Raw genomic sequence first — 16259 nt, forward strand, 5'->3', positions numbered from 1 at the left:
GTCTATGACATAAGAATGCATATAAAAATCAACTGTCATCAACATGTGTACATTATTGAGTGCCTACTTCCTTTCCGTGGATTATCTCATTTAATTCTGCGAGGTAGGTTTTATTATGCCCATTTCATAGATAACGTCTGACTCCAGACCTTGCTTTTTTTTTTTTTTTTTTTGAGACAGTCTTGCTCTGTCACCCAGGCTGGAGTGCAATGGCACGATCTCGGCTTACAGCAACCTCTGCCTCCCAGGTTCAGGCGATTCTCCTGCCTTAGCCTCCTGAGTAGCTGGTATTACAGGCACCCACCACCATGCCCAGCTTTTTTTTTTTTTTGTATTTTTAGTAGAGATGGCATTTCACCATATTGGCCAGGCTGGTCTTGAACTGACGTCAGGTGATCTGCCCACCTCGGCCTCCTAAGTGCTGGGATTAAGGCATGAGTCACTGCGCCTGGCTAAGAACTGCATTTTCTAGAGCACATCTTATTGGGTTATTGGATTCTGAATTTATGGGAGCAATTTTATGACTCTATAAATTGTAAAGGGCTGATAACAATGCAAAGTCATTCTTGTCAATAGTCACGTGAATGAATTCTGTGCAGTGGGAGGACAACCTCCCTGATGTGGAAAAGCAGGTTTGTGTCTACTGGCACATTCGTATATTTTTAAATTATTATACTTAAGTTTTGGGATACATGTGCAGAACGTGAAGGTTTGTTACATAGGTATACATGTGCCATGGTGGTTTACTGCACCCATCAACCCATCATCTACATTACGTATTTCTAATGCTATCCCTCCCCTAGTCCCCACTCCCTGATAGGCCCAGGTGTGTGATGTTCCCCTCCTTGTGTCCATGTGTTCTCATTGTTCAACTTCACTTATGAATGAGAACATGTGGTGTTTGGTTTTCTGTTCCTGTGTTAGTTTGCTGAGAATGATGGTTTCCAGCTTCATCCATGTCCCTGTAAAGGACATGAACTCATTCTTTTTTATAGCCGCATAGTATTCCATGGTGTATAGCCACATACATACTACTCCGTACACATTTGTGCTTCTTTGGCTTTTCCTTTGAATCATTTATAACATCTGCCTGATTCCCTGAATTAATGAATGAGCTAAATAAGTTCTTTAACATGGGTCATTTTGTATCTGTATGAGAGTCCCAATTTTGCTTTTTTTTGAAAATTATTCTTGAACAGTTTTAACCACAAGACTTTCCCTGAAGGCTCATGGATAACAAAGAAGGCAGTGAACAGAGTAACGTGTAGCTCCATCATCTGGGGTAGGGGACAGTGCCTCCGTCCTATTTGGTTCTTGGTTGCCTGTTATGTGGCAGATGTTGTCTTTCTCTGATTAGACAGGCATCAAGGATGGCTCAAAGTCCAAACATAAGAGGATAAGGTCTAGGGAGAGTCAAAAACTACTTCTCCATTCTAAGGCTCACTGCCAAATTGAGCTTCTTGTCTGGGGACCTGCCTCTCCTCAGTGAATGTCACCATGGACCCTCCCTCTCCAGAGGCCCAGAGGGTACTGCCTGGTGGCCTCCACTAGAAAACTACTCCGGAGCACAGTCAGCTTGACATCCACAACACAGCCATATATATACAGTTAAATAAGTTACCAGTTTTATGGTGTTTAGAATGGTGGCTATATAAGTGCCATGTAAGTGCTTGCTAAATAAACACACACACACACACACACACACACACACACACACACACACACACCCCACTATAGATACTTTAAGGGAAAAAAAAATCACCAAACCCTGCTGATTTTTGCTATTCATCTTTTGTCTTCCTGGGACCAAGTGGGGAGCATGAATGTGCAGGGTCATTGGGTAGGCTGGGTTTCCCAGGTGTCTATACGGGAGTATTCCCTAACAGAACCTTAACCTTCAGTGGGATAATCCTGCCCTTTGTGGCCCAGGAGTCCTAACAAGATGGCTGAATAAATAACTATATAACCCATAAGAAAAATATGTTAAAACCCTGCATTCTAAAAGGAACTCAAGTGCTTTGTTTTCATTGGGTAGGAATGAAGATGTGGGCTGGCAGGGCATCTCTGACCTGGGTACTTCGTTACCAAAGGGAGGCAGAGGGCCAGAAGCCGGACAACCACATTTCTGAGCAGCCTTTTGCACCATGAGATGGGTGGATAGTGGTGGCTCTTACTGTGCCAGCCTTCTTGGAGCTGGGGTGGGGTAATAGCTTGGCATAGGACAGAGAAGAGATGATTTGGAGCTCAAGGGTCATCACATTGTACAGTATTTGCGACCTTAGCACAATAATAATGAGGCTCTAAAAATGAGATCTTTTAAAGGCAGATTTTCCAGTTCCTTTCATGTTTAAGCAACACATGACTAAGCATGCCATTTCAAATGAGTAGTGCAGAAGTACCTTGCTTTCGCTTTCATTGGACAGAATTTCCAGGGCTTCCAGGTGTGACAAGCCTTGATATTCATCAAACAGCATCCCGTAGTGTGCAGTTCTCTCCATTGTGAGCTGCTGTGCCAGTCTCTGCTTCTCCTTCTCCTTAGCTTCCCTTAACATCTGCAGAAATACACAATGTTTGTACTCTGGATGTGTATTTAAAAGCATCATCTCCTGTGTAAGACATGGGGGAGTTGGGGAGGACTGACTTTGTATTGGAGAGGGGGAGATTCTGGTCACTTTAGAATTTCTAAAGAATGATTTTTTTGATTGGTGCTATTTATAACTTTTACATCATATCCTACTTCGCATTTTACATGTTCATTATGTGAAAGGCAAAGCAAAGCAAAAATTCAATGTCTGGGAATAAACTGGTAAGAAACACACCAAAAGCTTTAATGGCGCTTTCCATTAAGGTGTTTCCCACATGTGTGATTACCTTTCTTATTTTCTTATTCTTATTTCATTTTATTTAGTTTGAGACGGAGTCTCACTCTGTTGCTCAGGCTGGAGTACAGTGGCACAATCTTGGCTCACTAAAACCTCTGCCTCATGGGTTCAAGCAATTCTCCTGCCTCAGCCTCCTGAGGAGCTGGGACTAAAGACCCTTGCCACTATGCCCAGTTGATTTTTGTATTTTTTGGTAGAGACAGGGTTTCACCATGTTGGCCAGACTGGTCTCAAACTCCTGACCTCAAGTGATCCTCCTCCCTCAGCCTCTCAACGTGCTGGGATTACAGGTGTGAGCCACTGCGCCCAGCCAATTTTCTTATTTTCTAAAGTCCCCAAATTTTCTATAATGAGTGAGTTTTATGTATGCTTGAAAAGTTGAATCTCTTATGACAGGATTAACTTTAAGTCCTGCACCTACACAGATGTGAAAGTAGAAATAAGCTGGTCTGATTTTTTCTAAGATTTATTTATTTATTTATTTATTTTTTGAGATGGAGTTTAGCTCTTGTTGCCCAGGCTGGAGTGCAATGGCACGATCTCAGCTCATTGCAACCTCCGCCTCCCGGGTTCAAGTGTTTCTCCTGCCTCAGCCTTCTGAGTAGCTGGGATTATAGGCGCCCACGACCACACCCAGCTAATTTTTTTGTATTTTTAGTAGAGATGGGGTTTCACCATGTTGGCCAGGCTAGTCTTGAACTCCTGACCTCAGGTGACCCGCCCGGCTCAGCCTCACAAAGTGCCAGGATTACAGGTGTGAGCCACCACACCTAGCCGAGTTTTAAAATTTTTTAAATTTTTTTTGTGTGGTTATTAAATTTCCTCAATTTAAAAATTAATAAATATAAACTCATAATGTATTTGTCATCATATACTTACTGTAATTAAGAATATTAACTTAGGGTCAGGCGCAGTGGCTTACACCTGTAATTCCAGTACTTTGGGAGGCCTAGGTGGGCAGATCACTTCAGGTCAGGAGTTCGAGACCAGCCTGGCCAACATGGTGAAACCACGTATCTACCAAAAATACAAAAATTAGCCGGGCATGGTGGTGCATGCCTGTAATTCCAGCTACTCAGGAGGCTGAGGCAGGAGAGGCAGAGGTTGAACCCGGAGGCGCAGTGAGCTGAGATTGCACCACTGCACTCCAGCCTGGGCAACGGAGCGAGACTTGGTCTCAAAACAAAAAAAAACAAAAAAGAATATTAGCTTGTAGATTCTTAAGGCTGGTTTCCAGAAATATGACTGTCAACCAAGTTTCCTCTCCCCATTAATAACTTTTCTCCAGTTATTTTTTGTTGGTTAAACAAAAAGACAACAAATAAACACAAGCCCATCAGTCACTCTCAATTTTCTGCACTTGCATTCTTTGATTCTAAGCATCTTTTATGTGATTCCTCATTAAGTTTACTGAGGCATTACGTTTATGGGGTTCTTTTTTTTTTTTTTTGAGACGGAGTCTCGCTCTGTCGCCCGGGCTGGAGTGCAGTGGCCGGATCTCAGCTCACTGCAAGCTCCGCCTCCCGGGTTCACGCCATTCTCCTGCCTCAGCCTCTGGAGTAGCTGGGACTACAGGCGCCCCCCACCTCGCCCGGCTAGTTTTTTGTATTTTTTAGTAGAGACGGGGTTTCACAGTGTTAGCCAGGATGGTCTCAATCTCCTGACCTCGTGATCTGCCCCTCTCGGCCTCCCAAAGTGCTGGGATTACAGGCTTGAGCCACCGCGCCCGGCTTTATGGGGTTCTTTAATTTCTGTGGAGAGCTCTGTAAAGACACTGGCCACCACCAGAAGGTCACAGGGGAAGAGAACTAAAGAATAGACTTTGGTTTTTATTGTGTGCCAGTGAAACAATCAGCCTCATTTCCTTTCGGGTTCTTGAGGTTGTCTGCCAAGAACCCACAGGGCCGCAAAAAGAATTCTCTCTCCTGTCTGTCTTTAAGACTAAATTAGCACAGACTCTGAATTTTAAAGTTTTTCAATCAACCCAATGAAACCATCACTGGAAACTTTTAACACTGGCAATAAAAACTAAGTATCCCCACTGATCTCAGGGGTTGGTGGTGGTAAAATAAAATAACAAAGTGACACTGAAATCACTTGCTTTCTCTACACCAGCTTCCACCTGTGAATCTGGGCTTTGGGAGAGAAGAAAGAAGAGATGAAATTGAAGAGAAACGGAAAGGGTCACTCTGGAATGATGTGGACTCACTCAAAACTGGGGAGTAGGCCAGGCAGGACAGCTCATGCCTGTAATCTCAGCACTTTGGGAGGCTGAGGTGGGCCGATCACTAGGTCAGGAGTTCGAAACCAGCCTGGTCAATATGATGAAACCCCGCCTCTACTAAAAATTCAAAATATTAGCTGGGTGTGGTGGCGGGCACCTGTAATCCCAGCTATTCAGGAAGGAGGCAAGAGAATCATTTGAACCTGGGAGAGAGAGGTTGCCGTGAGCTGAGATTGCGCCATTGCACTCCAGCCTGGGTGACAGAGTGAGACTCCATCTCAAACAAACAAACAAACAAACTGGGGAGTGAAATTAAAGCTGCCTAAGGGATAACCAGCTTGACAAGGGATGCTGGTTCTATTTTCCTACTGGAAAAGAAAGGGAAGTTGGTTTCAATAGCAGGGAATGATCCTGGCCTGGAAGAATTTCTGACACAGAGAAGCTATGGAGACTTACATGGGTGGAATCCAAGGACTCCCTGTCCCTATGTTATTTAAAGAGTATTCCCTGTGCTTGGCTGGGAGCAGTGGCTCACACCTGTAATCCCAGTACTTTGGGAGGCTGAATTGGGTGGATCATCTGAGGTCAGGAGTTCGGGACCAGTCTGGCCAACTTGGTGAAACCCTGTCTCTACTAAAAATACAAAAACTAGCCGGGTGTGGTGGTGCACACCTGTAATCCCAGCTACTCAGGAGGCTGAGGCAGGAGAATTGCTTGAACCCAGGAGGCGGAGGTTGCAGTGAGCTGAGATTGTGCTCCATCCTGGGTGACAGAGTGAGGCTCTGTCTCAAAAAAAAAAAAAAAAAAAGAAAAGAAAAAAGAAAGAAAGAAAGCAAAAGAAAGAGTATTCCCTGTGCCACTGGGATAAAAATATGGGAGAAATGTAGTTAGTGCATGCATGCACGCTTCTAGTTTCTATAGTTATATATTTCTTTAGTGTGTAAAGGAAAAATATAATGGACTCCCCTGTGTCAGCTGATGTGAGCTTCATCTTTCCAGTTGTCTAAAAGACCTTGGAGCCATCCCTGACAACTCCGTCTATCCCACAGCTCACATTCATTCCAACAAGTGATCTGGATCTATCTTCAAATTATACCCAGAATCAGCCATTCCTCACTACCTACAAGGCCTCCATGCTGCACGGGGCCACGGTTATCTCTTGTTTAGAAAGTGCAATTGCCTGCAGCGGAGGGTGTGACAGTGCAACCTGCAGACCTCCCTCCTACTCCTGGGAGCATAAATGCCGGACTTTGAAATCCAGCCTTCAGCCTCCCACAGCTCCTCCCTGCCAATCACTGGTGCAGCAAGGCACTAAGGCAGACCTGTTCCTGGAAGATGAGGTCTCCTTTGTCAGCAGCCTTTGGCTGAAGGGCTTTCCCATGGCTTCGCCCAGCCTTTCCCAGGTCACACTGCAGTCTAGGACACTTCCATTCATTTTTCTCTCCCTCTTTCCTTCACTGGGATGGGACCGGCATCTTGGTCTAATGGTTCTCCCAGCCTTCCTGGGCTCCCTCCTCGTTTTCTCTCACACACACTTCCCCTAATGAAATCCTTGCACATTTAAGCCCATGTAAGCCCATCTTGGTGTCTGTTTCTGGGAGGGCACAGACTAATGCTCATTCTAACCAGTCTCCCTGCCCTTGGTCCTCCCAGCCAATTTTCTACCCAGGAACTAGAGGGGTCCTATTAAAGCACAAATCAGATTCTGTCACTTCTTTTCTCAAAATGCTGCAATGGTTTCCCCATTTCACTAACAGTCAAACCCAAGGTCCTTACGAATGTCTGCCACTTCCCATCACCACTCTGGTGTCCTCTTCAACAACTCTCACCCGGAGCTCACTCCTCTCCATCACGGGCATCCTGCTGTTCTGTGTTCATACCAGACACTTCTGCTTCAGGGCCTTTGCATGAGTTCTCCCTTGGCCTGGAATGAGCTTTACTCAGGTTCCTGCATGGCCAACGCTCTCATCTCCTTCCAGGATTTGCTCACATGTCATCATCTGCCCAAGGCCGCCTCACTATCCTACTTAACACTCAGCCTGCCCCTCACACCCATATTCCTGATTCCTGATCACCTCTTCCTGTTCTACTTTGTCTTTTTCCCCATGGCACTTGTCACTTTCTGAAATACCAGATATTGCCTTCCACATCCCCTCTCCATGAGGCTGGAAGTAAGGTATTTCAAGATGATGGGGCCAGAAGATGTGGGCTCAGCAGTGTGCTACCCATGAGAGCCCCCTGGGACGAGTCTCCTGTGTGAGCAGAATATTCATGCTGCACTTTGTGAGAGCGAAAGGTAAACCTTTTTGTTCTAAGTCATACAGATACTTGGGGGTGGTTGTTCTTTTATGACATATGAACATGTTCTTTTATGTTCTTTTATGACTAATTACCTAACTAATACTAATCTATTTTCCTCCTCCTCCTCCTCCTCCTTCTTCTCCTTCTCCTCCTTCTCCTTCTCCTCCTCCTCCTCCTTCTTCTTCTTCCTTCCTCTTCCTCTTCTTTTTTTTTGAGATGCAGTCCCACTCTGTTGCCCAGGCTGGAGTACAGTGGCACAATCTCAGCTCACTGCAACTGCCACCTCCCTGGTTCAAGCAATTCCCCTGCCTCAGCCTCCCGAGTAGCTGGGATTACAGGTGCTTGCCCCCACATCTGGCTAATTTTTTTTTTTTTTTTTGTATTTTTAGTAAAGACAGGGTTTCATCATCTTGGTCAGACTGGTCTTGAACTCCTAACCTCAAGTGATCTGCCTACCTCGGCCTCCCAAAGTGCTGGGATTATGGGTGTGAGCCACCGTGCCCAGTCATCTATTTTATTTTTCAAGGAGCAGGAGGGTGATGGTCTAGATGATCCTGCAAAGTCCCTCCCTGGACTACAACATCAGAGTGCTCATACTTGGGTTATTCCAGAAGAGGCAAGAAGAAATAGCCTCAAACAAAAGCTTCTAGGGGTTGCCATGAACATATTCTCAGTGATAGCTGTTCATGAAGGCAACCTTCATGGGTTCCTAGTATAAGTCCTGCCCGTGACATTTACAAAATCCACTGCTGCATCAGCTGCCTCTGATTTCAGGAAAGCACAGAGACCTGGTGCATCAGTCTCTCATGGAGGAGGTAGACTGGGGCATGCCTGGACTGTGCGATAAGTTAGGCATGTTTTAGCTGGAAGAGTGAGTCATTATTTGGAAAATAAGACAAATATTATTTCCAATTTTCTTAACTATTGTAAGTAGGCAAAGATAGATTGAATTCTTTGTATTATGTTTTGCAAGAAGGGCTGGAAAACTTTAGTGCTGCAAGTGTGAGAGAAGACCATCCTTGCACATATCAAGAGAAATAGAATATAAAATTCCAATGAGATATTTTTCCACCTATTATACCAACACATAATAACGACAATGATGACAACTAACGTTTCTGAGTGCTTACTAAGAGCTGGGTTCTATTCTAACTCAGCTTAGCCTCAGAGCAAAGTTATTGGTAGGTATGTAAATTATCCCCGGTGTACAGATGAGCAAGCTGAGGCACAGAGGGGCTAAGTAACTTGCCCAAGGTCACACAGCTACTAAGTGGTAGCGATGGGATGCACACCATAACATAAATGGATCATCTTCAAGAAATAATGTTAAGTGAATTAAGCAAGGAACAAGAGTATGTTTAGTACGCTACCATTGGGTTGAAAAAGTATGTGTGTATTTATGTACATGTCTATCCATGTACATACACATATACTTATACATCTGTATATTTATATATAGCTGCATCTATAGATCTATATCCATATCTACATGCTGTCTCTGATAGAATCCTTAAGAAACTGTTAAAAGTGGTTGTCTCCTCTGAGGAATTAAATGACTGAGGAAACGGAGGTAGTAGAAGCTCAATTTTTTCTCTCTGTTCTTTTGTGCCATTTGATTTGAATCGCATGCTTTAAATTAGCTATTCGAAAAGATAAATAAAAATGTATTTACTTTATTGACTGAAAGAAAAAATTGCAAAAGTATATAATCCAACCTGAGACAAGGAAACAGTTCTCTCCATGAGCGTCTTGGTCCGCTTAAAGCCCGGGTCACTTTCTGCAAGGACATTCATGGTTTTCTTGCCGATGAATTCCAACGCATCAAGGCCTCCAGTTAAGACGCTTTTACCCTGCAGATGAGATAACTGCATGAGATTAGATTTTTAGGTTTTGCTGTTTCGCAGGGGTCAGCAACTCCTAGGTAACTGGCACTATCTTCAAATATTAAAATCAATATAAAGTCACAATTTTTTCTCATCAGGAAAAAATTATCATCCATTTAACCCTATTTTCTTTTCCTTGGAAAAACATATGTTATATAATTTGTAGGACATACAATGTTATTAAAAATGATGCTTAGAAAAAAAACAAAACATATGTTTTGGCTCTCTGTGTATGAATAAATATTTATCTAAGACATAAAATTAACAGGTGACCCAATTGCTGTTTTCTGTTTAAAAAAAAATTTTAACCCAAGTAACAGAGTTGCTTGGAGCAGCCTATTAAAATGTCAAGTAGTCCTGCTAATTTAGGGACTTCTTTAATCTAGGGCCCTGGAGGGTAAGACCTTCAGGCTGTTTCAGACGGTTCTTGCATACTCTCAGAAACTAGCAATAACTGCCTATAATTAGTATATCCATGAAATAAGACATGTTGATTTCCTTGTACTTCTGGCTTTAGAAACTGGTGTATTATATAGTTATCCTTCTGCAAATCCCTTTGTCAGTCATTGTTGCCTTTTTTAAAAGATTGAAAGAACCCAGACTTACTCACATAAACTATTCAAGTGAACAGAACTGTGTACATTTCTTTGCAACTCTTTCATACATACACTCCAACTGTATAACTGCAATTATAATATGCATACATCTGTGTTTTTTCCCACCATACATAAAAATGATATAAATTTTATTGTATTATGATATTATTACTGATATGCAATTTCCAATCTTCATAATTATCATTTAAATAGAAATACTGAATTTCATTGAATTAATATACTTTATTTTCATCTTGGGCATTTAGACTGCTTTTAGATTTGGGAGCCAACAGTAATCTTGCTATAAATCAGATTTTTCAGTGCTCACACTTCAGGGGGATGATGGGACAGCAGCAATTCACACTTCTGTGTAATTTGACTTAGTGCCTGCTAACATCCTACGAAAAATTATCTTATTGAGAATAAAATGGTGGAAGAAAGGACATAGGGATTTGTGTTAAGGATAGACCTGGAGGGGTAGTGTCTGGAACTTGGGAAAGAGGGGTCAAGAAGGTTGGAGAGAACCCAGAAAGGAATGTGAGGCTGCTGAAGACAAACTCAAGAGTGCCCTCTTGGTAGCTCAGATAGGCTGTGAACTCATTTCTTATACTAGAGATATTGACAGAGCTCCATTCATTTCCCATCCTACAAACCCCCCACAGGGGTGGTTGACTTGTATTGCTATTTGACTCCTAAGACAGATTTGCTGCTCCTTCTTCACCCCACCCCAGTCTAGAGGTCCTCAAATAGCAAAGAGAACACTGGTCATTTTCTATATTTCTGGCATGTCCTAACCCCAAGGTCTGGGTGAGATACTCTCATGTTTGACCGCAGCCCTCACCTCTTCCCGAATTACATTGTGTTTATCTGTTCAGTCACCTTGGTCCTCCAGGATATTGTGCCCTCTTGTTTGCCAGCATATATCCAAGATCCGGAACAGATCCTGGAACATAGTGAGGGCTAATCATGTTTCTGTTGTTGTTTTTCTTTTAACGAATGGATGAATGAATAAATGGGACACGAGCTACATTTTTAGAAAAACTAGTTAGTTTACACAGCAAGAAATAAACTTTCACATGTGTAATCCCAGCACTTTGGGCGGCCAAGGCGGGAGGATCGCTTGAAGTCTAGAGTTCAAGACAAGCCTGGCCAACATGGTGAAACCCCGTCTCTACTAAAAACACAAAAATTAGCTGGGTGTGATGGTGGGCACCTGTAATCCCAGCTACTTGGGAGGCTGAGGTGGGAGAATCGCTTGAACCAGGGATGCAGAGGTTGCAGTGAGCCGAGAATGCACCCCTGCACTCCAGCCTGCAGGAAACGGGGGGAACACATCTAAAAAAAAAAAAAAAAAAAAGAAAGAAAGAAATCTTTCTCCCTGACCCTGAGGACCAGCTAGCTGCCTTATCTCAGTTGAGATGCCTCCCTTTTTTCAATATTCACCAATGTCTTGCTGCTAATATTGAGCTTCTTTTAAGAGGTAGGCAGGGATCGGGGGGGTACACTTATGGTGATGTAAGCAAGAGGAAGGGTGGGAATGAAGAGGTAGGGAAGAGGGAAGAACGCTGGTCTCCGGAAACACTTCAGAAACATATCTGGGCTGCTTTTCCTGTCTTGTAACTGGTACTCTTTATTTAAACGGTTTAATGCTTTTTCAAATTTAGGGGTAAGATAAGCAGAGCATTTAGGAAAAACAGTTGTCCCAGCTCTGACAAAGAGTTCTCTCTCCCTCAACCAGAGGTTGTCTTTGCTGCAGCTGGAAAGGACTCTGTTAAATCAGACTGAAAAATGTTCCTTCCAAACAGCTCCTTTCTTTTAAACATAAAATAGATTTCATTTTGCCCTTATTATTTTGAATCCAAGGTTACGTCTGCTTTGTAGCAGAAAACATAAAAAAAAAAAAAAAAAAACCATAATCCAAAGTTCTGAGCAAGGCCATCGTTTCTCTGATGTATCTAGGTCACTGGTAAATGGAAATATCAAAAGAAGGCCCTGGGAAATACAGGGGAAAGAGAGGAAGCAGCCAGCGACTCACAGTGTTTTGAACCACATTGGTGATGGCAGACAGCATACCCCGAGAGGCCGATGAAGGGGAGGTGGGTGGGCTTTCTGCAGAGCCCTGATCTGTGGCTGCATCTGTTACTAAAGAGAAGAAAGGAATCCTTTAAGAGTTCATGTTGCTGATCTGAACTTGGAAACCCTCTGATTATGCACATGGTGTAATAAAGTCCAAGAACACCCAGAGGAGACGCATCACTCACTTGCAGGGACTCCGTTTTCAGTGTCTGGTTGGGCCCCTTCAGAAGATCCAGAATTTACACCATGAATCCGTAGAGTGGCCCCTGCTTTTTCCTTGACTGCCGTCAATCCATGACCTGTTGGAAATAAAAATATGGTTCATGGATACATTAGAAATCCATGGTCTGCAAGTCTGCCACCTAATCTTACAAAGCTGTTTTAAGTTGTAGAAATACATAGTGTTTTGTTTGCTTGTTTGTTTTAAGACAGAGTCTCGCTCTGTCACCCAGACTGGAGTGCAGTGGTGCAATCTCGGCTCACTGCAACCTCTGCCTCCTGTGTTCAAGTGGTTCTCCCGCCTCAGCCTCCCGAGCAGCTGGGATTACAGATGCGCGCCACCACACCCGGCTAATTTTTGTGCCTTTAGTGAAGACTGGGTTTTACTAAATGTTGGCCGGGCTTGTCTTAAACTCCTGACTTCAGGTGGCAACCCACCTCGGCCTCCCAAAGTGCTGGGATTACAGGCGTGAGCCATCGCACCTGGTATGTAAAAGTACATCCTGATTGAAAGAAAGAAGAATCCCTGCTCCCTGAGATGTGGGTTCCAATATGAGCTCAGTTTCACCCCTGCCTTGTTGAATGACCTTGGAGAAGTTACCTAGCCTCATTGAGTTATTGTGACGTGCAAATGAGATACACGTAGATAAAGTGCTCCCAGATGCTTCACTGTTTGCTTTTGCTTCTCACACCACCCAGTCATCAACCTGGAATTCTAAGCTCAACACACTGTCTTTGTATAGTGTACCTGTCTCATCCTCTTTACTCTTTTGTAGTTCCTTATGGAAGATACTCTTCGTTCATTTTTTTGATTCCTTGCAGGCTTAGCACATGGCAGATGATCAATTAATATTGGTTGGATTGAAATCAACTGAGTCTCAGAGTGTTCTTTAAAGCATTAGGCCTTCCTTTAGGCATGGAGAGTGAAGGTTCTGGAGCTGACATCCCAAAATCAAAAGGCAGGTCAGCGGAGAAACCAGGAAGGCCACCCAACAGCCCTGACGGCTGTCTTAAACAATACTGCCCTGACAGTTGTCTTAAACAATAATGATACAGATCAGCTTTAACAGTAGTCAGGCAGGCAAAGGGCACAGGTTTTACTCCATCTGAGCAAGGACAATACCCACATTCCCTAGAGCCTGGCACAACGGTTATTCAATAACTCTTTGGTAAATACAGAGCTGACCTTCCTACCCACGTGGAAAAACCCCAGCCTTCGACCTGATAGGGACATAGTCTTGTCTACATTTTATTCTGGAGAGATTTTCCTCCCTTTGAGGCCTTCACGATGAGTTATAGTTTTTCTGAACTGTCAAACCACTGAAGGAATGAATAGCCTACGGATGGTCCGAAGTGGCTGTCTGACTTCTTGAAGGAGAAACAGCACAGGCTGCCATCATCCTGAGCACTCACGAAGAAAATGAAAGATTTCTCTCGGGACCTGGGTAACCTCCGGTTGCTAAAACACAAGGCAGTAACATGAGGAAAAACTTCCCAAGTCCCAACAGAATTTAAGAGCTAACTAGAACCACCTAGTCTTAGAAGACACTGTTAAAATAACCAGTTGTCCATTTTCTGAATAAGAAAGGGGAAGACATGGATGACTCCCAAACCTAAAGAGTAGCATTTTAGCAGTTGTAACCTTATTTATCCTAGTGATCTTAGCATAAACAAGGCACTGATATTTGACAAATATAGAAGGGATTATGTCCAATGGAAATACACTACCTAGAAAACCCTGAAAGTTAAACATTATTTACAACTGTAATTACATATAGAAATATGTGTTTCTATTCATGTGCAGATTAGACACAGTTCAAATTAATTACTGAGTTACTTGAAAAAATAAAAGTGTACTGTGACTGCTAATGCTTGAATTAATTATCTCTAGCTTCCAATGAATTTCAAGCATTGTTTCTTTTTTTTTTTGTAAAGCTGAACTTTACATTTCTAGTAGAAATATATCTAGTAGAAACTTGTTGAAGTTTCAATAACACATTTAAGTTAGAGGATAGAATATCTAACTCTTTTACATACTGTGTCCAACTTCCCTGCAATTAAAAATATATATAATACGCATTTCCAAAAGGAAATAATGTGCTTCCAAATCTATGATTCTCATCTAGATTTCTGAGAGCCAAAATCAAGGAAAAAAATGAGGTCAAGGAGGCTGGGAGGCACCATCTTCTCCATCTTCTTTGCTTAAGCCATGCAAGAAAGATGATCACACATCCTTCCCTGAGACCGTTTCAGGAGATAATGAATCTCATATTCAGTATCTCTTCTTTCACCTTCTCCATCCCTTGCAGGTTAGGATAATGTCTGGTTCTTTTTGCAGGAAGAATGGCTTCTCGCCATCTCAGAACATAAATGATTACAGATATGTATATATGAGCTGCCTCTAGAAAAATCACTTTGTTTCTGGAAGGAAATACGATTTTATGTGCATATAAACGGGATCTATCTGTTTAACAATGAAAATAGGCTGCTATTCCAACTACATTTTCTTATTAACAATTCTTTTTCTGAATTTTTTGTTAAGGAAAGTACCTTTTTACTGCATTCTACTAGAAATATAAAGTTCAGCTTTCCAAAAAAAAGAAACGAAAAAATGTAAAGTTCAGCTTTATATTTATGTATGAGCTATAATTTTTCATAGCTAAGGTTTAGACACTGTGCCACGCCTTACTCTAGAGAGTAACCTCTAAAACTTTACTTAGTGTGACATCTAGTGTCCAGAACAAGAAAACAGTAATATGAAGTCCCTGTTGCCTTTTGATTGGGAGTGATTCATCTCCAGAGGTACTGACTGGGACCTACCAATGAGAGAAAAACAATAAATATGAATAATACCATAAGGTATAGTATACATGGATTAATTTCTTCACGTGTCATCCCAAACCCCAAGTATCCTCAAAAGCTGAAACCCCTCTAAATTCCATGATTCTAAAGATGGAATATCCTCTACTCTTTGGCTCACTGCAATAGAAGGTGAGTGCTGCAAAGAAGATGAGAAAGTCGTGCAAATGCTGTGATAATGTATCATTTTAAAATAAATGCCGAATGATTGGCTGGTATTTAATTCACTACCTATACTCGAATGGAAAACACCTTAAACTTAGGAGTCAGGAGCCTTGTGGAGGATTTCTGCTCCTATCATTTATTAGCTGTGTAATACTGGTGAGCTGCTTAACCTCGCTGAAGGTCTGCTGCTATGCGTTCTCTGAAAGGAGGATTACCTCTCAGAGTTTTGTGAGATTATTGAGAAGAAACATGTGAAACCTCTGCTACGGCCAACATTTATTGAGCACTTACTATGTCCTAACACTGTACTAAATATGTTTAGTACAGTACATTATCTCATTTAATCTTCTCAACGACCTTATGAGGTCCCTTAGGATATTAGTATACTCATTTCACAACTGAGAAAACTGAGACCTGGTGAGGTGAAATCACTTTCCCAAGGCCCTAAAACCAATCAGTGACAAAGGCGGGATTCCAACTCAGTCCTTCTGACTCTAGAACCCACATGTGTCATCACTATGTTATGTCAAGAAAGTTTTATTGCCATTTATAGTTGAATAAATGTCATTTTAATCCCATTTCTGTAACTCCTTGGAAATCAGATCCTTAGTTTGGAACTTCCTACTTTTTAAAACATTGTTTTATTCTAAAATGCACTTGACTTACCTTACCATGACCAAAGAACAAGGTGAAGGTCACCTCCGCGGTGAAACCTGACTCTAACCCTCTCCCTGTCAACTGTGTTGAGTGATGGCATAGCTTAGTGTTTTTAGGATCATCCCTGTGCTGTGCAGGCTGCATTCTCAAGACACTGTGTAGGGCTATCTTGTAGATCCACTTTGATTTTTTTCTTCCCCAAAAGCACTGTGATCTTTTATGAAGCCCTCTTCTTGCGAATTCCACCAAGATCAAAAAGCCATCGAAGGGAAGTCTCTCCTCTTTCTGGAAAGATGAAATAATTTGCTGGTTATCTGAAATAATCAAGATGAAATAATTTGCAAAAAGAGTATGCTGGGCAGGCAAGGTGGCTCGTGCCTGTAATCCCAGCACTTTG

The 16259-nt window shown here is 42.4% G+C and overlaps 1 protein-coding gene across 3 annotated transcripts in view; it reads right to left on the reverse strand.

The window, feature by feature from the left end:
- The window catches only part of FAM114A1 (family with sequence similarity 114 member A1), an 84649-nt gene that overhangs the window by 35422 nt on the left and 32968 nt on the right, over positions 1–16259 (reverse strand). For 2 of the 3 annotated variants that reach the window (XM_023224657.1, XM_031935360.1), the window contains 4 exons: positions 12148–12261; positions 11922–12028; positions 9123–9257; positions 2400–2552 (listed from right to left, as the gene is read on the reverse strand). In XM_023224657.1, the coding sequence (XP_023080425.1) occupies positions 2400–2552; positions 9123–9257; positions 11922–12028; positions 12148–12261 (509 nt within the window). Of the gene's footprint in view, positions 1–2399; positions 2553–9122; positions 9258–11921; positions 12029–12147; positions 12262–16259 lie in introns of those variants that run through there. The other variant, XM_023224659.1, reaches the window with a different exon arrangement.

The sequence above is a fragment of the Piliocolobus tephrosceles genome, chromosome 3, assembly GCF_002776525.5.
Source record: "Piliocolobus tephrosceles isolate RC106 chromosome 3, ASM277652v3, whole genome shotgun sequence".
In the NCBI taxonomy this organism is placed as follows: Eukaryota; Metazoa; Chordata; class Mammalia; order Primates; family Cercopithecidae; genus Piliocolobus; species Piliocolobus tephrosceles.